Source organism: Chiloscyllium plagiosum, chromosome 32 (assembly GCF_004010195.1).
Source record: "Chiloscyllium plagiosum isolate BGI_BamShark_2017 chromosome 32, ASM401019v2, whole genome shotgun sequence".
In the NCBI taxonomy this organism is placed as follows: domain Eukaryota; kingdom Metazoa; phylum Chordata; class Chondrichthyes; order Orectolobiformes; family Hemiscylliidae; genus Chiloscyllium; species Chiloscyllium plagiosum.
Genome location: NC_057741.1, coordinates 22652130 through 22679962, shown reverse-complemented (window position 1 = coordinate 22679962; position 27833 = coordinate 22652130). Strand labels below are relative to the sequence as shown.

Sequence of the window (27833 nt, the reverse complement as noted above, 5' to 3'; positions counted from 1 at the left end):
GTTTCAGGAGTCCAATATCCAGGGAGGAGGAACTGTGAATGTATGAGTGTTTTGTTTGGCTGGGCTGAGTTATTACTATTTATTTGTTTGTTGTTAGGTATTTATTTAGTTAGTTAAATAGCCAGTTTAGGTTTTTTTTTAATTTTATACTTCTCTATGTATGTTTATACATTCGTATAGGAGGGTGGGCTGGGGATTTTTTTTATTATTTGGGTTTAGTTTTGTACTATTTTTGTACTGTTTTGAATTGCATTGTTTTGTATTTGTTGTAATATTTAAAAATCTATTTTTTCTTAATAAAAATACATTATTAAAAAAAATCAAGGATAGTATTACAGCAGCTGAGAGAATGTTTGAGGACTCATCCACTGAGGTAGTTTGGATGAGATTATAAACAGGAAAGGCGAGGTCACCCTGTTGGGAGTTTTCTGTAGGCCTCCAAATTGTTCCAGGGATGTAAAGGATAGCAAAAATAGGAATGAGAATAACAGGGTAGTTGTTATCGGGGACTTTAAATTCCCCAATATTGACTGGAAATGCTATAGTTCAAATGGTTTAGATGGGTCAGTTTTTGTTCAAAGTGTGCAGGAGGGTTTTCTGACACAGTATGTGGACAGTCCAACAAGGAGCAAGGCCACATTGGATTTGGTACTGGGGAATGAACCCAGCCAGGTGTTAGATTTGGAGATAGGTGAGCACTTTGGTGATAGTGACCAAAATTTGGTTATGTTTACAATAACAATGGGCAGGGATAGGTATGTAACCCAAGGAAAGAGGTATAAACTGGGGGAAAGGCAATTATGATGCGATTAGGCAAGATTTGGGATGCATATGATGGGGAAGGAAACTGCAGGGGATGGACACACTTGAAATGTGGAACTTATTCAAGGAACAGCTACTGCAGGTCTTTGATAAGTAGATATCTATCAGGCGGGGAGGTAGTTGTCAAGAGAGGGAGCCATTGTTTACTAAAGAAGTTGAATCTCTTGTCAACAGGAAGGCAGGCTTACGTGAGGATGCGGTCTGAAGGCTCAGTTAGGGGGTTTGAGAGTTATAAGTTAGCCAGAAAAGATCTAAAGAGAGGGCTAAGAAGAGCCAGGTGGGGACATGAGAAGTTGTTGGCCGATAAGATCAAGGAAAACCCTAAGGCCTTCTATCGGTATATCAGGAATAGAAGAATGACTAGAGTAAGATTAGAGCCAAAGATAGTGGTGGAATGTTGTGAGTACAATCGGAGGACATAGGGTAAGCTTTTAATGAATACTTTTTGTCAGTATTCACATTGGAAAAGGGCAATGTTAGTGAGAGTACAAGGCTACAAGATTAGATGGGATTGAAGTTGACAAAGAGGAGGTTTTAGCAATTTTGGAAGATCTGAAAACAGATAAGTCCCCTGGGCCCCACAGGATTTATCCTCAAATTTTCTGGGAAGCAGGGAGGAGATTGCAGAGCCTTTGGCTTTGATCTTTATGTCACCATTGTCGACAAGAGTAGTGCCAGAATAGTGGAGGATAGCAAATGTTGTTCCCTTGGTTAAGAACGGGAGTCAGGACAACCCTTGTAATTGTAGGCCATGAGCCTTCCTTCAGTTGTGGGTAAGGTATTGGAAAAGGTTGAAGAGAGGATTTCTAATCATCTGGAAAGGAATGATTTGATTACGGATAGTCAGCAAAGGTCATACCTCACTAACCTTATTGAGTTCTTCAAGAAGGTGACAAAACAGGTGGATGAAGGTAAAGCAGGTGATGTGGTGGACTATTGCACAAAATACTGAATCTTGGGATTGAAGGTGATTTAGCGGTTTGGATCAGAAATTGGCTAGCTCAAAGAAGACAGAGGGTGGTGGTGATGGGAAATGTTCATTCTGGAGTTCAGTTACAAGTGGTGTGCCGCAAGGATCTGTTTTGGGACCACTGCTGTTTGTCATTTTTATTAATGGTCTGGATGTGGGGTTTAAGGATGGGTTTGTAAATTTGTGGATTTCACTAAGGTAGGCAGAATTGTGGATAGTGCCGAAGGATGTTGTGGGTTACAGAGGGACATAGTTAAGATGCAGAGCTGGGCTGAGAAGTGACAAATGGAGTTTAATGCGGAAAGATGTGAGGTAGCATACTTTGGAAGAAGTAACAGGAATACAGAGTCTGGGCTAATGGTAAAATTCTTGACAGTGGAGATGAACATAGACCTCTGTGTCCAGTGAATAAATCCCTGCAAGTTGCCACTCAAGTGATAGGGTTGTTAAGAAGGCATATGGTGTGTAGCCATTTATTGGTAGCAAGATAGATTTTCATAGCCATGAGGTCATGCTTCAACTGTACAAGACACTGGTAAGGCTGCACCTGGAGTATTATGTGCAGCTCTGGTCACCGCATTATAGGAAGGATTTGGAAAGGGTTCAGAGGAGATTTACTAGGATGTTGCCTGGTATGGAAGGATGGTCTTATGAAGAAAGGCTGAGGGAACTGAGGTTGCTCTCATTGGAGAGAAGAAGGTTGAGAGGTGACTTAATCGAGATGTTTAAGATAATCAGAGGGTTAGATAGGGTCAAGAGTGAGAGCCTTTTTCCTCAAACGGTGAAGGCTAACACGAGGGGATGTAGCTTTAAATTGAGGGGTGATAGATTTCGGACAGGTATCAGGTGTAGTTTCTTTATTCAGAGTAGTAGGGGCTAGAACGGCCTGCCTGCAACAATAATAGACTCGCCGACTTTAAGGCATTTAAATGGGCACGGGACATACATATGGATAATAATGGAACGATATGGTTTAGAGGGACATCTGATTAATTTCACAGGTTGGCGCAACATTGAGAGCCAAAGGGCCTGTACTACGCTGTAACGTAGTAAGTTCTATATATGGTGACCCTCAAATTAAGCCACAGCAAGTCCTCTCTCTTTGGAAATGCAGCCCTCTGATTTGGTAAGACTATGATAACTTTAACTATGGTTTTGAATCAGACAACAGGAAGAAATTATCTGACACAATAAGTTTGCTAGGTTTTTGAAGGAATGGTAGTGTGTGTGTGTGTGTGTGTGAGAAAGAGCGTGTGAGTGAGAGAGAGAGAGAGAAACAGAGAGAGAGAGAGAGAGAGAGAGAGTGTGTGTGAGTGAGAGAAAATTCACACAAGTGATTAGGGGCTGGAATGTATTGCCTCAGATTTGTGGAGGCAGGATCATTCGAGGCATAGGAAAAAGAATGAGATGGTGATGGTTATTTGAAGGGGTGCAACATGCAGGGTTAAGGGAAGCAACATCATGCTTCTTTTAAGTGTTGTCTTTCACTCACTGTTCCAATGACTTTCTGACCTGCTTTGAAAAAAACATACATTTACATTCATAAAACTGAGAAACCTAGTTGGTCACAAAACAAAACTTAGTTGAGAAAATGGTGGTAAGCTTCCTTCTTGAACCACTTTCTCAGTCAGTACAGCTTTTCATTACTGGCACTATTTTAAGTTCTCTCTCCTGTACCCAGTCCATTGCCTTGTCTTCTTTTGTAAAGCAAGGCACACAAAAACTGGATAAAACATCCTAAGTAGTGATTTTTAGGGGTTTAGTATTGCTTTTCTGCTGTTGTATTTCATTGTTAAAGCGTATAAAATTGGATATGTTTTTACAGTTAAACACGATTCCTTTTCTCCATGTCCTGAGCTACATATCTTTTGCAGCTAAGTCTTCATAAGACCATAAGGCATAGGAGTAGAAGTAGGTTGTTCAAAAATGGAGTCCACTCGGCCATTCAACAATCTGCTAATCCTCAACTTCATTTTCCTGCCTTTCCCCCATTACCCTTGATTCCCTTACTGATTAAAATTCTGTCTCTCGCAGCCTTTAATGTACTTCACAACCCAGCCTCATCAGCCTTCTGTGGTAGAGAATTCCACAGATTCACTACTCTTACAGACAAAAAGTCCCTTCTCGTCTGTCCTAACTTGGTGACTCCATCAGAGAGGGTTCTAAAGGATGTAACTGAGAATAAGGGGGGAGAATATACTGCACTTTGACCCCTTTGGAGGGGAAAAATCTAAACAGTGAAGTGATGGCCCAGCAGAAAGTTATGAAAATATCATGATTACAAACCCATCAAAATATAGCAAGACTCCAGCCACATGTAGTCTGAGCTCTTGATTTTGGAAACAAATCACTTCAATCATTTTAACAGAAGTGCAACAAAAAAAGCACTGCGCTACTGTGGACAAAAACCACCAATTGTCAAAGGTCAGATGGTGGAATATCGGATATTTAGCATGAAAATGCAATTTCACCTGGGTCAACTTCCATTAGCACCCAGACCCAGATCCCCTGTTGCAGTTTTTTTCTCTTATGTGCAGTCAAAACAAGTCTGAACCTTGCCATGGGGTAAGTTCATTGCCACCATCTTCGAAGTGCAGGGACTTTCAGGACCTGCTTAGTTTTGTGTCATAGAGGAAAACAATTTAATGGTCAGAGTGGAAGAGGACCTTGTAATGAACAAGTTCATAAGAACTAGGAACAGGAGTAGGCCATCTGGCCCTTCAAGTCCGCTCCACCATTCAATAAGATCTTTTCGTGGCCTCAGCTCCACTTACCTGCTCTCTCACCATAACCTTTAACTCCTTTATTAAGAAATAAAATCTCTCTTCACTTTAAACATATTTAGTGAATTAGCGTCAACTACTTCACTGAGCAGGGAATTCCATTAATTTACAACTCTCTGGATGAAGAAATTCCTTCTCAAATTAGTCCTAAATCTGGTCCCCCTAATTTTGAGGCTCTGCCCTCTTGTCCTAGTTTCACCCGCCAATGGAAACATCCTCCCTACTTCATCTCATCTATCCCCTTCATAATTTTATGTTTCTGTAAGACTCCCGCCCATTCCTCCGAATTCCAATGAATATAATCCCAGTCTACTCAGTCTCTCCTCATAAGCCAACCCTCTCAACTCCGGAATCAATCTGGTGAACCTCCTCTGCACCCACTCTAGGGCCAGTACCACCTTTCTCAAGTAAGGAGACCAAAACTGCACGCAGTACTCCACCAGCACCCTGTACAGCTGCAACATAACCTCCCTGTTTTTAAACTCAATCCCTTTAGCAATGAAGGACAAAATTCCATTTGCCTTCCTAATTATCTATCTCACCTGCAGCCCAACCTTCTGTGATTCATGCACAACGACACCCAGGTCCTTCTGCACAGCAGCATGCTGCAACATTTACCACTCAAGTAATAGATATTTTTACTGTTACTCCTACCTAATGGATGACTTCACATTTATTAACATAGTATTCCAGCTGCCAGACCTTTGCCTACTCAAAGTATCTATGTTCCTCTACAAAGTTTCATAGTTCTCTGTACACTTTGATCTGCTACTCATCTTTGCATGTTAGTAACTAGTTAAACTGATATGACAGGCATTATTGCAGAGACCTGACCATATTCCACTGAGATTCTAAGCTATTTGATCCACAAATCCATATGAAATCATCCATGTGGGTGTTGCTTAATGCAGTCATCAGTATTTTCACCCATATGAAGCACTTTTTGCTCGGCTTAATTTTCTAAGGGGGTTATCATCTTCTTGGAGCTGGGGTCATTAACAGTCTCCCCTCACAATTATGGGCTGAATTTTAATGTCCAGATTTTAAGGTTGGTGCAAAAAGCCGATCCCAAGCCCACATGTGCTGGCCATGGGACCCGCTTGCTGACTTTATCATAGGCAGCTTCCTAACTAGCTGGGAGCGAGCTTTCTATCCAATCAATGATCCCAAAGGGATCATGTGATTCTTAGTTCCAGATTAAATTCAATAATATCTGGAATTAAGAGTCTAATGATGGCCATGAATCCATTGTTAATTGTAAGAAAGAGCCATCTAGTTCACTAACGCCCTTTAAGGAAGGAAATTTGCGACCATTACCTAGTCGGATGCCACGTGACTCCTGACCCACTGCAATGTGGTTGACACTTAACAATTAAGAATGGTAAATAAATGCTGGTCTAGCCAGTGACCTCCTCATCCCATGAATGAGCATCCCTAGGACTGAAAGTTCTGGAGCCTCAGCCCGCCACCCAGAGGCAGATCGGAGACCAAGCTGCTCAAGGGCTAAATAAATCTGAGGAGCCGACTGTTGGAGGGTGAGGGAGATTGTTGGAGCCACAGTGATGTTTTCTCTTACCCGCAGCACCTCCTTTCAGTCACCAAGCCTCCAGCCACAGGCTCTCTCAGGGAGGCTTCCTCCATTGAGTTGGTGGGAAGAGGGTGTCATGCCACTGAGGCAAAATACCTACTGCACCATAAAAACAGCCTATAACTGGGGCTTTAATTATTCTGATCAGCTGCTCATGCAGTAGGAAGCTGGTCCCACCTCTAGTAAATTGCCCTGGAGATGGGACGGTGACAGGACATGACTGGATAGGGTCCATGTAACTCCCCCAATTTCACTGGCCTTGCAAATCATTGACCCTCCATTCAATCCCTCCACTACCATCACTCAGTAGCAGCAACGTGTACTATCTACAAGATGCACTGCAGAAATTCACCAAAGATCCTTAGACAGCACCTTCCAAACCCACGACCATTTCAATCTAGAAGGCCAAGGGTAGCAGGTACAAGGGACCACCTGCAAGTTGCCCTCCACGCCACTCGCCGCCCTGACTTGGAAACATACCACTGTTACTTCACAATCGTTGGGTCAAAATCCTGGAATTCCCTCCCTCCGGACATTGTGGGTCAACCCACAGCAAGTGATTCAAGAAGGCAGCTCACCACCATCTTCTAAAGGGCAAATAGCGACGTGTTATCAATGTTGGCCAGCCAGCAACACCCAAGTACCACAAATGAATAAAACAAAACCCACAGTGAATATTTAGAAACATATTAACCCTTATTTATAAAGCACAAACTGAAATTTATCATTATAATCAGGTTACACAGATATCGCATTAGTGGTGCTATGAATTAAAAAAAAACAAAGATAGAATAGTACAGAGCAGGATATCAACTGCAATAAACTGACCTCCGACTGTAGTAGGAAACTAGGTACCTAGCAACCAACAAGAAATGGATAGACACTGATCGATTTTCCACTAGCCTCACTGCACATTTTTGAAATGTGAATTAACATGGAGGAAGTAATCAGGACAGATCATTTGCACACTTGAGAACTAAATGTTTGGACAGCAAAAGATGCCATTGCAGGACAAAAGAGGAAAGGTTTCGTGAGGGAGATGAACATACAAATAAGGAACAGGAGTTGGCCATTCAGCTCCTCAAGCCTAATCTGCTATTCAATAACATCATGGGTGATCGGTTTGTATTTCGAATTCCACATTCCCATCTAATCGAGATAACCTTCGATCCCACTGCCTGATAAAAATCTCTCCTCTGTCTTGCTGTGACCATATGAATTAGGAGCAGATACTGTGGTATAAATAGCTGTGACCAGTTTGCGACAGCTTGGGAGAGACAATATACTTATATCAGTCATGTGGGATACCACTTGTGATTTTGATGAAAGCTATTTTTAAGATTAGATTCCCTACAGTGTGGAAACAGGCCCTTCGGTTCAACAAGTCCACACCGACCCTCCGAAGAATAACCCACCCAGACCCATTTCCCTCTGTAAGCACCTAGTGCTATGGACAATTTAGCATGGCAAATTCACCTAACCTGCACATCTTTGGATTGTGGGATGAAACCGGAGCACCCACAGGAAGCCCACACAGAGGAAAATGTACAAACTCCTCACAGGCAGTCACCTTGAGGCTGGAATCGAACCTGGGTCCCTGGCGCTGTGAGACAGCAGTGCTAACCACGGAGCCACCATGCCACCCCAAGCAGAATCATGACTGGAGAGGATTTAAAATCATGTTGCAGAGACTGATGGATTTGGGAAGTGAAAACACATGCAAGGATTTGGACAGGAATGTGAAGTTGAAGATGTGAGAGGGAATTTACAAAAGTAGGGCAAATTCAACCTGGCCAATTAGCAATCCATTAGTCTACACTGGATCACCGTTAAGTGATAGATGGTGCAATCAACAGTGTTATCAAGCTTAACAATAACCTGGTCAGTTATGTCCAATTTGGGTTCTGCCAGGGTCACTCAGCTCCTGACCTCATTACAGCCTTAGTTCAAACATGGACAAAAGAGTTGAGTTCAAGAGGTGACAGAAGTGTGACAGTCCTTGGCATCAAGGCAGCATTTGACTGTGTGTGGCATCAATGAGCCCGAGCAAAACTGGAATGAATAGGAATCAGCGGGCAATCTCTCCGCTCGGAGAAAGTGAGGACTGTAGATGTTGGAAATCAGAGTCCAGAGGGTGTTGCTGGGAAAGCGCAGCAGGTCAGGCAGCATCCGAGGAGCAGGAAAATCGACGTTTTGGGCATAAACCCTTCATTTCCTTCCTGATTAACCATTTGTTTCAAAGCGGGTAGAGAGTATTTTCAAAATTACAGAAAATGCACAACACTCTGCAAAACAGGAAAACTTTAAAAGCATCTCGTACAAAAAGCACAGAAGGTTATAAATGTCAAGTAATGTCAATCAGTTTCATATTAACATTAAAACTAACAAAAATTAGTTAGCATTAATCAAAATGCTCCAAAACATTAGTACATTGATTACTTTATTTAACTTCCCTTGCTTCAAATTTAATTTTATTGCTGATTTTCTATTGCAGATTGAGTCCATATTCCACCAGAGGAAATTTATCTCTCACCAGCAAGTTTAAAAGTACTTAGAAAGCAAGTTTACAACTTGGGATCTTCATTATGTTTCTGATTTTTTTCTTTGTTATAGGTCAGCAACATGGATGGCAGGCAGATTTTTAGACAATTCATTAAATTGAAAGCTAGACTATAACCTGATGGTAATGTTCATCATTTTTGCACTTGTTGAAGAAATCTCCTGCTGTCTAGTTAATAGTAAAACACTTTTCCTCTTCTGCATTCTATTGTTGGCATTGGAACTGTTGTGAAAACAGAACAGAAACAGCATGAAATTTCCTGTAAAATGTCTCCAACACGAAGCTTAAAATCTCAGCTTGGCAAAGCATCCTTTGTCTGCAACAGCATGAACCATGCTCTATTTCTCACAAATAGCTATTCTGGTAAATTCTCCGTGAGAGAGTGCCAATTTATCAAATGGAAGGTATTTATCTGCTATTAGAAACAGGATCGAAACTACGGAGATCATACAGCTCAGTCAACAGAACTATAGTCCCTCAGTCAAACGGATTCAGACACAGGTCTCTGTGTAAAAAGGAACACACTTGAATTCCATCCAGCTTTTAAATTCTGATAGGCTGCTCCAATTAGTAAATTTGACATTGATGGCTCATGCACTGGATTTTGTAGGAATGAAAGCACCTGAATAATAGAGGGAGAGAGAATGGTGCCTTTGTTGTTTCTTAATTCCAAGATTACAAACACCAAATTGCCTCAACTCATTTGCCCATTCCTCCCTTGTAGCATTATCTTAAATTCCTGGTCTTGTAGACTATTGTATATTGTTTTAAATGGCTTCTAAAACAGGACTGTGAAACATTTGACTTTTCTTTGCACCTATGATAATTTGGATATCAATAATCTGTGTTCTGTTTGTGTTCAGAAGCAAAATTACATCCTGTAAATTCCGATTATTCAATTCTGACCATTCACAATGATTTTTTAAAAAATCTTAATTACAAGACTATTTCCACAGCGTTCATGTCCTACCTGATTAGGGAATGCGATTTTATGCAACTTTGAACTTCAATATGTTCTAACAATGATTGAATTTGTCTTTGATATCTGACATCATTTAAATATGAAATGATGTTTTACATTACCAAACTGACTGAGAATAAATAAATCAAGTTTTGCATTACTTCTCATCTGTAATTAAACCAAAGTGAAACAATTTTATTTGTTATTTTCCTGTTGGGGTTAATTGGGGTCCATCAGCTGAAATATGGCAATTAGGACAATAGCATGCATTCAACACCTTGAACGGTATCTTACTGAAGGGCCACAATTGAGTGGTTTGTGTCTGGTCTGTACCAGAAATAGCTGAACTAAACTTGTGGCTTGCTACTTCAAATAAAAATGGACACACACAGAGAAGTAAATCTACTTTGTCCAATAAACAGAAAAATTAAAATTTAGTTTTCATGTAGTTTGTTGGATTGAACACCATGATAAACACCATGTTTGGAGTGCTGCCCCATATGTTAGCTCACATAGCACATACCACATGACTGGGTTCCATTTGAGGCAGAGTTTTGAAGTTTATCAGCAACCTGACTATTTACATTTCTATTATTTCACAGCCTTGAGTTCTATGTTCACTAATGTTACTGTATATCACATGTACAGAACTGACTAACTGAACACACTACACTGACTCCATTGCAAGAAGAGTATGACTGGAGGTAAATTCAATAACATTACACCAGAACATCTTGTGATGTAATGTAACTATCTTCAAGGTACAGCGCCTGTCTCATTTGGAACCATGCAATAACACAACCTTTTTCCCCCGTGTAGGGGACCCTTTTTCATAGAATGGACAATCATTTGTATGCATATATTATCTCCACAGGGTTGGATGATGTGTTACTGGACATGACTAGATCTAGTCCTTATCAACGTAGCACAACTTGGCTAGGGAGCACACTGTGGTGTGCTGTCTGTGGGCTTGGATGGATATCTAACATTCGTTGTAAAAGTATGGTTACTGTCTGGCTTAATAGCCTCATTCTCCTGTGTGAGGTGGTTGATGATGTAAAAGTTTGAGCATGTTGCCTATTTCTTCGCAGAACTTGACCATTGCTCATTGCAACATCATGGCAACAAGCATCTTTCCATGAATTGAAAAGTGTGGCGCTGGAAAGGCGCAGCAGGCCAGGCAGCATCCGAGGAGCAGGAGAATCAACGTTCGGGCATAAGCCCTTCTTCAGGAATGAGGCTGGTGTGCCAAGCGGGCTGAGATAAAAGTTAGGGCGTAGGGAATTTGGGGGTGGGACGCTGGGAATACGATAAGTGGAAGGAGGTGAGGGTGAGCGTGATAGGCCAGAGAGGGGGTGGGACTGAGAGCTCGGGAAGAAGGTTACAGGTCAAGCTCCCCATCTTTTATCTCAGCCCACTTGGCACACCAGCCTCATTCCTGAAGAAGGGCTTATGCCCGAACATCGATTCTCCTGCTCCTCGGATGCTGCCTGGCCTGCTACGCTTTTCCAGCACCACACTTTTCAACTCTGGTCTCCAGCATCTGCAGTCCTCACTTTCTCTTAGTTGACCTTTCCATGAACCCATGTGTTCATATGCCAACCTCAAATGTTTATGCGTTCTCCTTGTTCAAGTTGAGATAACTATCTGCATGTTGATTGATCATGCTCTTAAACCATTTCTCCCTCCTTTCCAACAGTGCACCGTGCACATGTAGTTACATATATATGTGTGTGTGTGTGTGAGGGGTAGGAATTGTGCAGATCTGTCATCCAAACAGAACTGCCAATGAAGGTTAATGGTTGCCTCAAGGAGATTTAACATAGCTGTCAGAAAATATTGGCAAGTCACTTTACATTGGCTATCATGGAATTAACTATAAGACCCAAAGACCATAAGACACAAAAACACTGCAGGGTCAGTCAGCTGTGCGGGTTTACTTCGGTTTGTTTCACTTACCACGTAGTAAGTGAATTGCTTTTTCTCTCTCCTTTTTAAAGTGCCATTATTTTGATCCTTTTTTTTGCTAGGATTCCAAAACAACACAACAGCTTATAAAATAGTAATTACTGCTCTAATTTGAGGAAATCAGCTCCAGCACTGAAATAAACTCAAAATAAAACGAGCAACTCTTATAGCCATAATTTTTCACATTGTCCATCTTGGGTATCAATAGTAAGTTTGCAGATGACACCAAAACTGGAGGTATAGTGGACAACGAAGGAGGTTACCTTAGAGTACAACAGGTACTTGATCAGATAGGCCAATGGGCCGAGGAGTGACAGAGAGAGTTTAATATAGATAAATGTGAGGTGCTACATTTTGGAAAGGCAAATCAGGCAGGACGTTTTTTTTTTTTTAAGATTACTTACAGCATGGAAACAGGCCCTTCAGCCCAACAACTCCACACTGACCCGCCGAAGTGCAACCCACCCAGACCCATTCCCCTACATTTACTCTTTCACCTAACACTACAGACAATTTAGCATGGCCACCCGGAGGAAACCCACGCAGACGCGGGGAGAACATGTAAACTCCACACAGACAGTCATCCGAGGCTGGAATCGAACTTGGGACTCTGCTGCTGTGAGACAGCAATGCTAACCACTGAGCCACCGTGATCTTCCAGCCAAGCCACCGTGATCTTCCAAGGAAGTTTTGAAAAATCAAACTGATGCATCAACTATCTCACTAGCCACTTCTTTTAAGATCCAAGGATGAAAACCATCAAGACGTGGGACTTGTCAATCCGCAGATCCAACTTTACTGTGGACTACTTCTCTGGTAATTGTAATTTTCTTGAGATTCTCCCACTTGCCAATTCCTGATTGACAGCTACTCATGGGATCATATTTTATCCTCTATAGTGGAAAACAAATAAAAAAGACCAGTTCAATTCATCTGCCATTTCTTTATTTTCCATTAATTCCTCAGAGTAAGTTTTTTTTTACAGGCCCAACACTCACTTTGTTAATGGCGTTCTTCTTTAAATAGCTGTTGAAACTCTTACTCTATTAGTGAATTTTGTTTCATACTTGAAAGTTCTTAATCCTATATTCATTCTTTGCTTTTTAAAACATATTCTGCCCAATTCTTTTGACCAAACTCCCAGCTTTTCACAAATTTATAGCTTTTCTTTGAGTTTAAAACTCTTTTTTTCTTTTTATTAACTATGGATAATAGATCCTTGTTTGGAATTTTTCTCTCACTTGAATGTATCTATTCTGTGTATTCTGAAATGTCCCTTTAAAAATCTATTGCTTTATCCTTTAAACTAATTTACCAGTTCACGTTTTTTAGCTTTGCTTTAATACCCTCATAATTGCCAGGATGTGGAATGCTGGTATTAGACTGGGGTAGACAAAGTTAAAAATCACATGTCACCAGGTTATAGTCCAACAGGTTTATTTGGAAGTACAAGTTTTCTCAGCACTACTCCTTCATCAGGCAGCTAGCTGTTGGACTATAACCTAATGTTTTGTGATTTTTAACCTTATAATTATCCTTATTCAAGTTTAAGTCAAGAGCTTGAGATCATGAAACAGTCTTAGAGGTGTACTGTCTGTCTGATCTGAAAAGTTTAATATTACAACAAACCCAAAATAGTTCTCTCTCGGTTCAAGTACGTTTTGCTGGTTCTCTGCACTTCCTCTTTGGGCTATACACTAACAAGCCCTCTGACAACTCCATTCAAGGTAATTCCTATCAGATGAAAAAGATCTAGCCTGAACCAATCACATTTTAAAATCAATTTTTGCTCACAATGCTACCGTACTGGTACAATTTACTATGTTAAAGGCATTATATGAATGCAAGCTACTATTATTGTTGTAATATGAACAGAGACAGTCAGGTGACTGTTATGGATTTACTGCAAGTCACGTGAAGGAGTTTCCAGCACATAATCCAGACCACAATCGACAATAACTGAGGGAGAGACACGTCCCAACTTGTGGAGATGTTTGATGGGAATGACTCAGTCTGGTGAAAACCCAAAAAAAAAACTAGGCAGGGCAAAGCAATAATTGACTATAAAACATTATACTGTCAATAGCATGCGTATATTCTTTCCATGCCAGAGGAAAGCAAATCAATGTGAAGAGAAGTGAGATACATTAGCAGCATTACAAGATGATGCATTCAATAAATTAAAGTCACAAAACGAAACCTGATGACCACTGGTTGCCATTATTATACCAGTTTTTCAATGCGCCAATCAGTTATTCAGCTCAAACATGTAAATGCCTCTGTGCCAGCCTGACTGCAGCCTAATTACTTTCAATCCAGTTCCTCAAAGCTGTACCCATTACTTAGGTTTGACAAGATGTCAGAAGTTCAGATTGTTCAGTGAATTATTTCCACTGATTCAACATGATCGGTGTCATCACACGGCATGAGCACTAATATTCGGGTTCCTTCTTTACCCAGGCAGGAGGTCAATTAGGTTAATCACAATGGACAAGAAATAAGTTCAATTTAAAAGCAGAAAATTGTAAAAGGCTCAAAAATTTAAGCAATAAAATCAACAATTACTTAAACTGTTATTCGATGTCAGCTGTCGTGTTTCATATTGATACAGATATACAGGTACCAACGATATTTAGATTGTCATTCATTACTGCTATTTTTTTGTTTTGTCATCACACAGTATCAGTCACATGTTGTACACACTGTTTTGCTGATTGAACTCTACACTGGCTCACTGAAGCACTGCTACATTAAATGGCTATTTTCCAACTCACAGATCTGGAAAATGGACTTTAATCAATGACTACAAGACCTTATTATACCTCTATCTGACAAATGGGGCCTATGTACCAAAAGATGGTGTATTTATGACCATCTAAATCGTCAGGCTTGTTAAATCTCATTGTAATTCCACGCAGTGCTGCAGCCTGAGAGATTCACATGTTGGCGATTCGCTTACTGTATTGTTAAACTATTTGTCTTTGCAAAATCAATGCTGTAATACAAATTTGGAACAGTTGAAATGTTAATTTTATGGTAAAAATGGTTTCAGAATCATTTTGCTGAACCATTAACAATGAAACATAAATTAGAGAAGGAGAACGATTCTCCTTGTTTCTGGATTAGAAACAGGAACTTCATCAGGAAAAATCCCCCACAAATAACTGCTTCCTATCTATAGGAAACCACACAAGCACTATTCAGAAACAAGGAAAAACAATAACTCAGTCATTCAAAGATAGAAATGAAAGATTGCTCTCCTACATTCCAAAGATAAGGTGCAAACACACCCCCAAGGCCATAAAAAGACCCTCACATTCTGAAAAACTGAAATATAAATGGTAAGTAAATACTAGACTATTAGTTCTGACAAAAGCTCTCTGCCTGAAGTTGCATTACTCCTCCACACTTTTCTAATCAGTTATCACTGAGAAAATATTCCCATTTGTCATTGTTGAATTGGAAGCAGAGGCTTCATTCTCTCCCAGATATTGCTGTTATTTATTATTGTTGTTAATAGAGTCATGTTCATAACCATTCCGGTTTGTTGTTTTAATCTGAACTGTTCCCTCCATGCACGTTGCTGATAAGTTCATCTCGTTGCATTGTCATCTATTCTAACTCATTCAGGCTGAGTTGCCACTGTAGATGGAAGTATCAAAGAGGATTCTGTGCCTTATCGAAATCTGTGGCTGTGAAGCAGAAATTTCTGCTCCTTTCTTCCTATTTCCCTAAGAATTGCTGAATTCTTCACATCCCTTCATCTTTGCCTTCTTCTAGAACCTGCAAGCTTTTAAAACGAAACTTGGTGCCACCAACTCATTGACTCCTCGATGAAACTTATTTTTCTTTTGTAAGTTTTCATCTCACTGTTGACCTGGATGGTCAGAGCCCTGCACTATAGTTTAGCAATACAAAGAATTTTATGGGACTGTCAGTACTGTAATTAAAATATAGTCCTCTCATGAAACGAGCAAACATTGCATTTACACAGCACTATTCAAAGCCTCAGAAGATTGTCATTTTCTAGTTCCGCTATCCCATACTTTATAATCTAAATATTATTGTTTCATTCAGCTCTCAACATATTGTATTCCATGAAGGTGGCTAAAATAATCATTTGCAACATGAAGATATAATTGTTTAGCCATATTTTTAAAAATCCAAATTACACACACACGCGCGAAAGGAAAAAAATGCATCTCTCTCCGCAGTTTGGGAACTTTGGGAATAAAAATATTTTTGGCTGATGCTTTTTAGTTATGCATTCTCTGATCTGTATATGTAAGCTCAGAAAATGGTCCACATGGTCATGTTTACAGCAGAACACAGATTGAAAAGAGAGAAAATACATTATTTATATGAATACTGAACCAGAAATCTGCCCATTTTGAAAGTGTTGGAATTCATTATGCTCAACACCATTGCATAATATAAAAGGGGTTAAAGTTTTTAAATCTAATGTATGGTGGAAACAGTACATAATCTAAGTTGAGATTTTCTTTTGCCTACCTCAATCCAGTCTTCAGATAGATATTGAAAACGATCAAAACCTATACATCTTTTCAACCATGACAGACACTGACATTGTCCATACTCCATGGACCATCCAAGTTTCCTTGGCTCAATGGTAAGTGAAACCAAGAGAAATCAAGGGAGGTGCTGATGCAAGAAGAGAACAAGAAGAGATTGCTGACCTTGGGCAGCACGTTCAGAGATCATGTTGTGCCAAATGAATAAGAGTTATTCAAGAGACCAGTTTGGTTGACAACATAAATTTTCCCAAAGCTGGACTGCAGACTTACCCGCTCCCTGAGCTGTCAAACTCTCGATTGAACCATTAGGAGAGCGACTGCAGATGGAAATTTCAGCTAAGTAATTGCCAACCAACATTCAGCTACAGGGTGACTCTAACATTTCAACTATGACTGTAAATCTGCAATTGGAGAATGAGTACTTACATTTGGCATGTTTGTCACATAGTGCCGCTGCCCTCATGTCACAGAGTCGCAATGTTCCTTTGCTGCTGCTGTAAACCAATAGGTTACAATGGTGGGGGTGGAATTCAGCAGCTGTGATCACTTCAGTTAACTCTTCCATGTCTACAGGCTTAATATCTACAATATCTGGGTTAAAGACTTCATTAAGGAAAAACACATTTGCAACAACAGATAAATACTACATGAATATTTTACAAAGGAGCATAAAAGAACACATTTTACAGAAACAGTGATACTAATGTTCTTGACCTATTCCATACAAGGTAAGCATCAAACAGGGCGTTCTGAACTAATCATTCTCAAGAGAAGACTGGCCAATAATACAAGCAACATTTTTCATTATTAATGTCCACCCACTAAAGTTATAAAAGTTTGATGAAGTCTTGGTTTACCTCAGTATCTTTTTGTGCATTTACCGACTTTTCAAAGAAAGTATGAGCCACAAAATCCCAAAAAATATGACGTGGTCTTCATTATCATTAAATATTCTGGCTTTTATCATAATGCAGTATTTCCCAGTGTGTTTTATTTTCGGATATTCAGATTTCACAAAAGGTCCAGCATTTCAAAATTGTCAGGCAATTGTTCGTCAAATCTCCCTCTGGAAATTGGAACATTTTTGACTTGATAAGTTACTGACAGTTTAACAGAATGTGAATTATAGAGTCAAAGATCTGTAGAAGCATAGAAATAGACCCATCCATCCAACTCGTCCATGCTGACCAGATATTCTAAATTAATCTCGTCTCATTTGCCCAGCGTTTGGCCCATATCCCTCTAAACCATTCCTATTCATATTCCCATCCAAATGCCTTTTAAATGCTGTAATTGTACCAGCATTCACCACCTCCCATGGCAGCTCTTTCCATACACACATGAAATTTATGCACGAAATAGTTGCCCATTTAGGTCTCTTTTAAATCTTTCCCCTTTCACCTTAAACCCACTAGCTTTGGACTCCCCTTCCTGGGGAAAAGAACTCAGCTTTTCAGTCTCTGTCCCTCATGATTTCATAAACCTCTATAAGGTCACTGATGCACCAGGGAAAACAGCCCTGGCCTATTCAGCCTCTCACTATAGCTCAAATCCTCCAACCTTGGCAACATCCTTGTAGATCTTTTCTGAACCCTTTTAAGTTTCACAACATTCTTACCATAGCAGGGAGACCAGAACCGCACACAATATTCCAAAAGTGGCCTCACCAATGTCCTGCAACATGACCTCTCAATTCCTCTACTCAATGTACTGACCAATAAAGGCAAACATACCAAATGCCTTCTTCGCTATCCTGTCTACTTGTAACTCCACTTTCAAGGAATTATGAACCTGCACTCCAAGACACCTCTGTTCAGCAACACTCCCCAGGACCTTACCATTGTGTGTGCAAGTCCTGCCTTGTTGGATTCTGTCTTATCCAGAATAGAAACAGTGACAAATGCCACTGTATGTCTTGACACCACATTCACTACCTTTTCTAATAACCTTATATAACTGAAGAAAATGCTTCACCTAAACAATATAATAGCTCCACAAGGCTGTGTGTAAATGCATGACTACACAATTCGCTGTTTTTTGGATGAGACCTGGGTGCTTTGTAGGAGAGAGGGGAAGTAACATTAATTGAGATTTATCAGGTGAAGAGGGTACAGTATGAGAGACCTATAGTTAACTGCAGACTTTACTACTGAAAGCATTGCAAGTTCAACAAGAATCTGTGACAAGGGAAACAAACCGGGGGAAGAAAGATCCAAATGCAAATTTTTTTAAAAATGTAACATGTAATCAACATCTCTGTATTTGTTCATTCGCAATCCCATTGAAAAATCAGACTTTGTTAAATAAATATCTTGCATTGTGCTGATCTAATACTTATTTTGCAATCCAGTTGTCTGCTCCAAGTCTCAGCAAGATGCAACTGGTAAAGAGATCGAAGTAGAATTGGAAGGCAATCTATTTTCAGAGGTTTGTTGGTGGCTAGACTATAGACACCAACACAAAGATTTGAAAGTAAGTCAAATATTTTCTTTTCTGGTGAGCAATGGGGTATGACATTAAGATCCAGAATATTAAAGCATGTACAATAGTGGGTATACTGGTCATAATCTTCCAGGAACCCTTACATTCAGAAAAGGTCCCAGAGGATAGAAAATCTGCCCATGTAACCGCACAAGTATCTGTAGGCCAGTTAGTTTAACATCTGTGATTTGGAAATTGTTAGAGTCAACAAAGGATGCAATGGAGAATTAGGAGTACATAATATGATCAGCAGAGTCAGCATGGTTTCATGAAGGGGAACTCATGCCTGACAAATTCACCAGAATTCTTTGAGAAGATGACAAGCAGGATAGATAAAGAAGACACAGTAGATGTAACATACTTGGATTTTCAGAAGACATCTGGTAAGGTACCACGTTAGGCTGCTTAATAAGCTAGAAGCCCATGATGATGGAATATGGTTATAGAATGGCTAACTATTAGAAGACAGAATTTGGATAAGGGGGCCATTTTGAGAATGGCAATCCATAACTTGTGGTGTGCTATAATAATCAGTGCTCAGTGGCTACATTTGTCTAAAACATATCTTAATGAGAGATGAGGAAAGCAAATGTACTATAGCCATTTTTGTGTCATTCACCAATATAAGTGGGAAAGCAAGTAGTTAAGAATGTACAGCATCTGCAAACAGATAGATAAGTTAAACAATTACATTTCATTTGTAGGTTTATGCCTAATGTTAGAAAATGTGAGGTCATACACTTTGGCAAGATGAATCGAGGAGCTCAACATTATTTCAATGGAGAAAGACTGCAGAAAGCTACAGAGCAGAGGACTTTGGGAATCATTATCCAGAAATCACAAAAAAATCTAGCAAACAAGTTCAGAGGGTATTAGGGAAGATGAATAGAATATCAGCCTTTATTTCAAAGGGAATGAAGTATAAAAGTAGGGAGGGTTTTCTAAAATGATACAGTGCACTAGTCAGACTACAGCTGGAGTACTATGAATAGTTTTGAGCCAGTTATCTGAAGTAAAACACACTCATATTGGAGAGAGTACAGATAACATTCATTGGGCTGGTACAACAATGAAAAGACCGTCTTATGATGAGAGATTGAGTAGATTAGGCTTGTACTCATTGGAATTTAGAAGAATGAGAGGTAATCTTAGTGAAACGTACAAGCTCCTGAGGAGACTTGATAGCATAGAAGCCAACATGTCATTTCTCCTTGTGCCAGAGCCTTGGACCATAGGACATAAGTTCAGAATAAAGAGTGGCAAATTTAAACTGAGAGGAGATTTTTCTTCTGTCAGAGGGTAGTGCGTCTGTGGAATTCTTTAGCACGGGGGATGTTGAGCATGGATCATTGAGTGCCATTAGATAGATTTTTAAACTAGTAAGAAATTTAAGGGTGAAAGGGAAAACATAGGAAAGTTGAACTAAGGATTATCAGATCAGCTACAATTCACTGAATGGCATAACAGGCTCGATGGGCAAAATGGCCTACTTCTGCTATTAGGTCATCTGACCTTAAAAGGAGGAAATTACATGTGGGAACAAAGCTTCTCATTTTAAAGTAACTCAACTCCAAGATGCCCAAGCTTTTTCAAAAACAGGTCAATTTATTTGTTGATGGGCATTTCTGGCTAGGGTTGCATTTGTTGTCCATTTCTAATTGCCCAGATGGCAGTGTAAGAGTTAAGCACATTGATGAGAGTCTGGTATGTCAGTCAGACTAGGTAAGGATGGCATTTTTGGGCCTGCCCAGTGGCTTAGTGGTTAGCACTGCTGCCTCACAGTGCCAGAGACCCGGGTTTGATTCCAGCCTCGGGTCTGTGTGGAGTTTGCACAATCACCAAGTGTCTGTTGGTTTTCCTCCGGGTGCTCTGGTTTCCTCCCACAATCTAAAAATGTGAAAGTCAGGTGAATTGGCCAGGCTAAATTGCATATTAGTCAGAGGAAAATGGGTCTAATCTCCTTCTCTAAAGACCAATGAACGAACGCTTTTATGACAATCAGCTGTTTTTGCAGAGTCATCATTAAATGAGCTTTCTTACTGAATTCAAATTTTACGAGTCACCATGGTGGGATTCAAACCCATGCCAACAGAACATCACCCTGGAGTTCTGGATTCCTAATCCAGTGACATTACCGCTATACCATTTCCCCAATATTTTGGAGCTGCAACCCAATGGACCATGCATAATTTAGTAACAGAGAAAGTCGGTCCGACATAATGATTATTAAACACAACTTCTGATGCCAAAGTCACTTGAAATTTCTTGGTTTATTTTGGATTCCATCAGATAAGGTTGTTGGACATGTTATATTCAAGGCTAATAAAAACTTCCTAAAGCCTGCATTTATTGCCCATCCTTCATGGCCCAGTAGGCAGCTAAACGTTTGGCAGATTATTGGGAGTCTGGAATTACATGTAGGTCAGTTCAGGTCAGAAAGGTAGATTTCCTTCCCTAAAACGACATCAGTGAACAAATATGCTTTTATAACAATCAATAGTGGTTATGGTCTCTATTGGCAAAATAATGCATGCGAGAATAGTTTCAGGAGATAATACTGCTATCTTCTCTTTAAAACTTTTGCATTGATATCGCGAACTAAATTACAAGGCTCATTTTTCATGGAAGTCTAACTCAATTGCTGGAAGTTATTCCCAGGTCAGCCATTTTTCATGCTAATAATTTCTAAATGTATTCTAAACAAGCTCTCCAAGAAGGCTCCTAGAACCAGTGAGCCAAGCAGAATCATGCAGCTCCATTACTTTTAAACAGCACAACAACAAGACCTATTAAGGACTATTTGAACACAACATCTGAACAGGATTAACATCTGTTGAAGAACATTATCAATGCAAAACAATATAACTTGATACTTGAAGTTCCCATTTAACAAGTACAAACAATTCATCAATGAACATTAAGTAATAACACAATAGTGAACCATGTAGTGAAACCGTTCATATATAGGTAAACATTGGTATGCTCCTGAAATCTGTTGACACCACAAAAACAAGTAGCAGTCACCACACAGAAAGGATTAGATTAGATTACTTAGATTACTTACAGTGTGGAAACAGGCCCTTCGGCCCAACAAGTCCATACCGACCCTCCGAACAGCAACCCACCCAGACCCATTCCCCTATATTCACCTAACACTACGGGCAATTTAGCATGACCAATTCACCTAACCTGCACATTTTTGGACTGTGGGAGGAAACCGGAGCACCTGGAGGAAACCCACGCAGACACGAGGAGAATGTGTAAACTCCACACAGACAGGTGCCTGAGGTGGGAATTGAACCCGGGTCTCTGGCGTTGTGAGGCAGCAGTGCTAACCACTGTGCCACCGTGCTGCCCACTAAGTATCACTTTATCAATAAAGTATCACTTAAGTGATACTTTATTATGAAAACACATCTGGCAGAAATTTCAAGGTACAAATCTAATCTCAGTGTTTCAATTATAACCAACTCTGAGCAAAGACTGAGTAGCAGCCCACTGAATTCAATGTTATTCATGTTTGGGATGTGTCCGCTATTCTCAGAATCAAATTTTGAAAATAACGCTCCCTGTAAGCATGTTCCACTATCAGAAAACTATGCTAACAGATTATTTCTGATACCATATGCCCCTAAGCCAATGTAAAACTTCCTAAACAAAATTAAATGAACATAACCAGTTGCAGCTAATAATATTTATACTGACAATACTGGGCACGCAATACTGCTGCGAAACAATACTTTTCAAACAACACAGATTGCCATTATTCAATGTGATTTACTGATAAATGTGAGACAACAGCATAGTGAGTGATGAAGAATTTATTCCTATTGCAAGAGTAGGGGAAATAAAGAAGTACATTTATAATTTTTCCCATTTGCTGCCATAGATTTTGCACAATGAGGTAGTCAGCCATAGCTTCCATGAAGTTATCCAATTACACTGTCAGAGCAGATCAGAGATTTCTGCCACTAACATATTTCAAGCAACTATTACAATTTTCATAGAGACTGTAAACTACTTTAAAAATAAAGATTCAAACTTTCAGTTGCCAACTGAAACAATGTGTTGTTGAAAAGTTTGCTGTAATAAATGATGAAGAGTACTATTCACTAAAATGGTTTTCCTTTTGTAGCCAGTGTAAACATTAAGCTATAGAAAGTGGCATTGCTCATTGTGCTTTACACACATCACAGTTTCCATGGAGTTACAGTCCTCCACACTTGCTTCCATTGTGTTTCCACGTCTCTGCTCAGCTGAAGAATAACAGCGAATGATTACCAACCCACGTACCTCAGTTTTTGGACAGTCCCTTAAAGCCTCCAGCAGTAAAGCCTGTTCTAATAATTTCTTTTATCCCTACCCACACCACAGCATTACCATCAGATTAATTAGATGGTGTCTCTTCAACCAAAGCAGAACAAAGAAAATGGTTCAAAATTCACACTGACACTCTCCTTGCAGCATGGAAACAGTGACCATAATCGCTGGAAGGAGCCTACTGTCAAATGTTCAAAATCGTAACATCAAGCAGCATCATGGCTTCGAGTCCAAGTATCTTAAAGATCAGGTTGCAGTTAATTAAGAAAATGTAGCCAAGTCTGCACACTGGATCCAAAAATGCGTGGAATGTCTTCCCTCACGTATCCAAAGATCTGTGCATCAAGCATAAGTTGCTTCAGTCAAACAAAACCTTGTGATAGAAACTTTTGATCCAAAGCAGACATGATTCTCCAGTCAAGGGGCAGTCAGAACTGTGCACTCCAGCATTCAGCTGCGGGGGCTCACAAAGCCACGCGCCTCTTCGCTCTGCCAAATACATAGAACTTCTGCTATCTCCAATTGTCTTTCATTTGTTAGGACATCTGAAACCCATTTTCAAAAACGATTTCCTCTGCTCTGCAATATGACAATGTAAGAAATGTTGACCTTACTCTTGAAAATGCTCGTTCACTCTCTCTGATCCCAACTCCTTTTCAGCTTAGAAGTTAAAATGATAGGTGATAGCACAACAGCTTACAAGTCTTCTACACCTTTCTGGGAATTTGGCAGAATCAGAGCTGTTTTCATTCATTCTAAATATAATATCCTGCAAAAATATAACCCTCAACACCTTACAAACCTCACATTAATTTTCAAAAATTCACTTAGAAGTGCAGAGCTTGAATGCTGCAGAACAAACAGACAATGTTTGTTGAAACTTTTTGCCTTCACTTTATCAGGACAATTCACAATGAAACCCAATTCAGGGGGAAAGAAATAAAACATGCATACTGCATGGGAGGAGAGTATTGATTAGTTGGCAAGTAGAAGTTATGCAATGGAGAATGTACCAGTTAATGCTGATTAACAGTTAACTACCAAGCTTTGTTTCAATTTGAAACTGTGGAGGTCAACTGGGTAGTCAGGGCATTGCCTGTTGATGCATCCTCATATTGTCTTATGAAATAACAAATCAAAACATTTTTAAAAGTGACAATTACAACACTGGTATCAATGTAACAATGTGGACATTGCAAAGTATGTTATATGCACAAAAAGCAGAACAAATCCAACCCACCCTTTTATCACCCATCAAGTCTATACTCCATTAGTAAACTGATGATCATTCCTAATGAAGGGCTTTTGCCCAAAATGTTGATTTTCCTGCTCCTGGGATACTGCCTGACCTGCTGTGCTTTTCCAGCACCACTCTAATCTAGACTCTAATCTCCAGCATCTGCAGGACCCACTTCTGCCCAAGAGACAGCATCGACAATTTTAGGTCTGAAGTGAAACTATGGTAAATATCCCCCTGCAAAGTTTCCAATCACAAGCACTCATTTCCACTGGGACTGCTTTCATGGTTAAAAAAAAGACTTCAACGTTCTTATTTTTACAGAAATAAGTATTCCAATCATTTTGCATCAAATGTCAAAAGAAAGTGAGCCAGACTGCTAGCTCCCATCACAAGGCCATGAGGTTCTGTTTGTCAGTGCCTTGGGCTTCGTTCAGAGGTGGTGTGCAGATTCTGCTGGCTGTTTGTTGTAAGAAGAAATCTGTTTCAATATATTAAAGACAACTCAGGCATGAGCTGTTACTTACTCAGAATGCAGTCATCTGGAAACACATACTCCCAAACCTTGAGAAATGCAGGCACTATCATGAGGGGTTAAAATTCAAAATGATTGGAATGTTGTGTTTGATTATTAATCAGCAAGTATTAATAAGGTAAAAAAAAAAATCAGTATCTCAGCTCCCAATGCTCAGGTCTGACCCAAAATGGATGTACAGTGGAACTGGGCAGAAACTCTGCTGTAGCATGTGGCAAAATTTAATGCCCACCACATTGCCTTTCCCCAACCCAAGCAGCATCTTTGGAGGTGGGTATGGGGTAGTTACCCTACCATCCTCCTTGTAGGGTTTATCCAGGACATTTGAGCAATTGCCACTCACATGTGTGTGCGCGCGCGTGCGTGTGTGTGTGTCGGGGGGGAGGAAAGAGGCGGGTTGGAGAGAGGCTTCATCCTTCCATCGCTGGCATTCAGCCAGTGTTGTGCCAAGGGATTGTGCAGGAAATCTGAAACCCTTCGTTGGGTTGTGTTTGGGCTGAGAGCCACTTCTTGCCCTTCCTTTTAACCTCTCCATGCCAGCCAAGTTCACCTCTGGTCTGGATCCCTCAATGTTTGGTTAGGGGCGGGTGGAGAGTATCCCAATATCCCAGCGAAGGCCAGCCACTGGATAGTTTCCCCTAATGGGAGGCCATGCAGAGTTCTTGCTCGTGTGAGGACCCCATTACCCAGATTAAAATTCCATCTATATATCCACTATGATTGTAACCAGTTAAATGACGTTACTGAATTACTTATAAGGCACAGAATCTGAGTGATTGACCTCCAACCACTTCCTAAAAAATTGGCAAGCTTTCATGTGAAAATGTGGAGATCAAACCATATAACAATCTCAAAAAACAGTGGGAATATTCACCACCAGCGCAGACTGCTACGGGTGTATGAAAAATGCCAGAAGTTGAGGCATGAATTACACAAACACCACCAAAAAACCCTCAAAATGAGCAGATAATTGGCTGTTAAGAAGCATATATTCAATTGCACAATTCCAGACAATTAATTTAACTTGATATTAAGTTAATGCCAATATTCTCCCAATTTTGAAAGGATTGACTGAGGCTGGGACATTTTTGCATAGATCCAAGGTATTCTTCATGCACAGGTCCATGATAGCTGAGTGTATTATGATCCCAGTTACTGGCAATACTAGCCAAGGCAGATTCCAGAATGAAACCCAGCTTGATGAACCATAAATTTCATTTTTGCCATTCACAAATTGTGGTGGTCAGTCACTGAATACTTTCACTTTTAACAAATTTATTATTTATAACACAAGAAAGCAAAACAAATTTGGAATTATTTTATAATCAGCAGTAACAAGAAAGATTCAACTCATTTTTCAACTCAGATTCAACTCTGGGCAGCACGGTGGCACAATGGTTAGCATTGCTGCCTCACAGCGCCAGAGACCCGGGTTCAATTCCTGATTCAGGCGACTGACTGTGTGGAGTTTGCACATTCTCCCTGTGTCTGCGTGGGTTTGCTCCGGGTGCTCCGGTTTCCTCCCACAGTCCAAAAATGTGCAGGTTAGGTGAATTGGCTATGCTAAATTGCCCGTAGTGTTAGTAAAAGGGGTAAATGTAGGGGAATGGGTCTGGGTGGATTGCGCTTCGGCGGGTTGGTGTGGACTTATTGGACCGAAGGGCCTGTTTCCACACTAAGTAATCTAATCATTTTTGCTCCCTTGTAATATACTTTACAGACACTCAACCCCAATGAAGTGTGATTGCTAGCTACACTTTAAAATGTCTTATTAAACTGATGAGGTCTCAATACTTTCTTTTGGCAACTTTCTATCCATTCATGAGAAGTGTTTCTTTCTGTTACTGTCTCTCCCTGAGGCATGTGGATAGGCTATCTAACCTTTCTCTGACTTTTGACTACTTTGAAGCTGCTAAGACAGCTTAAAGACTTCTTTCCAGCTCTGATGGCCTGAAGACTTCCAAAAAACTAAATGACTGCCCTGCCATTGGAGTGGATCTTTTCTTTTGCATTCAACCTATTTCTGACCTCTGGCCTTCTGTATTTTCCATACATTGTTAAAGTTCCATTTAGCAACATCTTGGGTAATTTGCGAGTCATTTAACTCAGTCACAAGCTAGGACAAATGTTCGGCACAACATCGTGGGCCGAAGGGCCTGTTCTGTGCTGTACTGTTCTATGTTCTATGCTTTGCTGGAAATGCTATCTTTGGTTCACTATCCCAGATGACTTTCTGACCCTTCCTTACAAAAGATCAGAATTTAACCACAGTGAAAACCAAAAGCCCATTTACTCGAAGATCCAACTTCCCACAAATAATATATCATAAACTTTCATCACAATTAAACCATGGAGCAATGTTATGGCTAAATCCATTCTGATAATCACCAGACATTAAAATTTCATGTCCCAAAAGGGATTTCTACAAAGTTAGCAGGAACATCAATCTTAGCTGGTTTTAATCTCAAACTTGATTGAGTTTTTTGAGGAAGTAACAAAGAGGATTGATGAGGGCAGAGCAGTAGGTATGATCTATATGGACTTCAGTAAGGCATTCGACAAGGTTCCCCATGGGAGACTGATTAGCAAGGTGAGATCTCACGGAATACAGGGAGAGCTAGCCATTTGGATACAGAACTGGCTCAAAGGTAGAAGACAGAGGATGGTGGTGGAGGGTTGCTTTTCAGACTGGAGGCCTGTGACCAGTGGAGTGCCACAAGGATCTGTGCTGGGTCTTCTACTTTTTGTTATTGACATAAATGATTTGGATGCGAGCATAAGAGGTACAGTTAATAAGTTTGCAGATGACACCAAAATTGGAGGTGTAGTGGACAGTGAAGAAGGTTATCTCAGATTACAACAGGATCTGGACCAGATGGGCCAATGGGCTGAGAAGTGGCAGATGGAGTTTAATTCAGATAAATGCAAAGTGCTGCATTTTGGGAAAGCAAATCTTAGCAGGACTTATACACTTAATGGTAAGGTCCTAGGGAGTGTTGCTGAACAAAGAGACCTTGGAGTGCAGGTTCATAGCTCCTTGAAAGTGGAGTCACAGGTAGATAGGATAGTGAAG

At 40.2% G+C, this 27833-nt stretch overlaps 1 protein-coding gene across 5 annotated transcripts in view; it reads right to left on the bottom strand.

Moving 5' to 3' along the window:
- The window catches only part of LOC122539411 (serine/threonine-protein phosphatase 2A 55 kDa regulatory subunit B gamma isoform), a 343268-nt gene that overhangs the window by 63022 nt on the left and 252413 nt on the right, over window positions 1-27833 (bottom strand). For all 5 annotated transcript variants that reach the window (XM_043674223.1, XM_043674219.1, XM_043674221.1 and 2 more), the window contains one exon: window positions 16614-16778. In XM_043674223.1, coding sequence (XP_043530158.1) covers window positions 16614-16778 — 165 coding nt within the window. The remainder of the gene's footprint in view (window positions 1-16613; window positions 16779-27833) is intronic.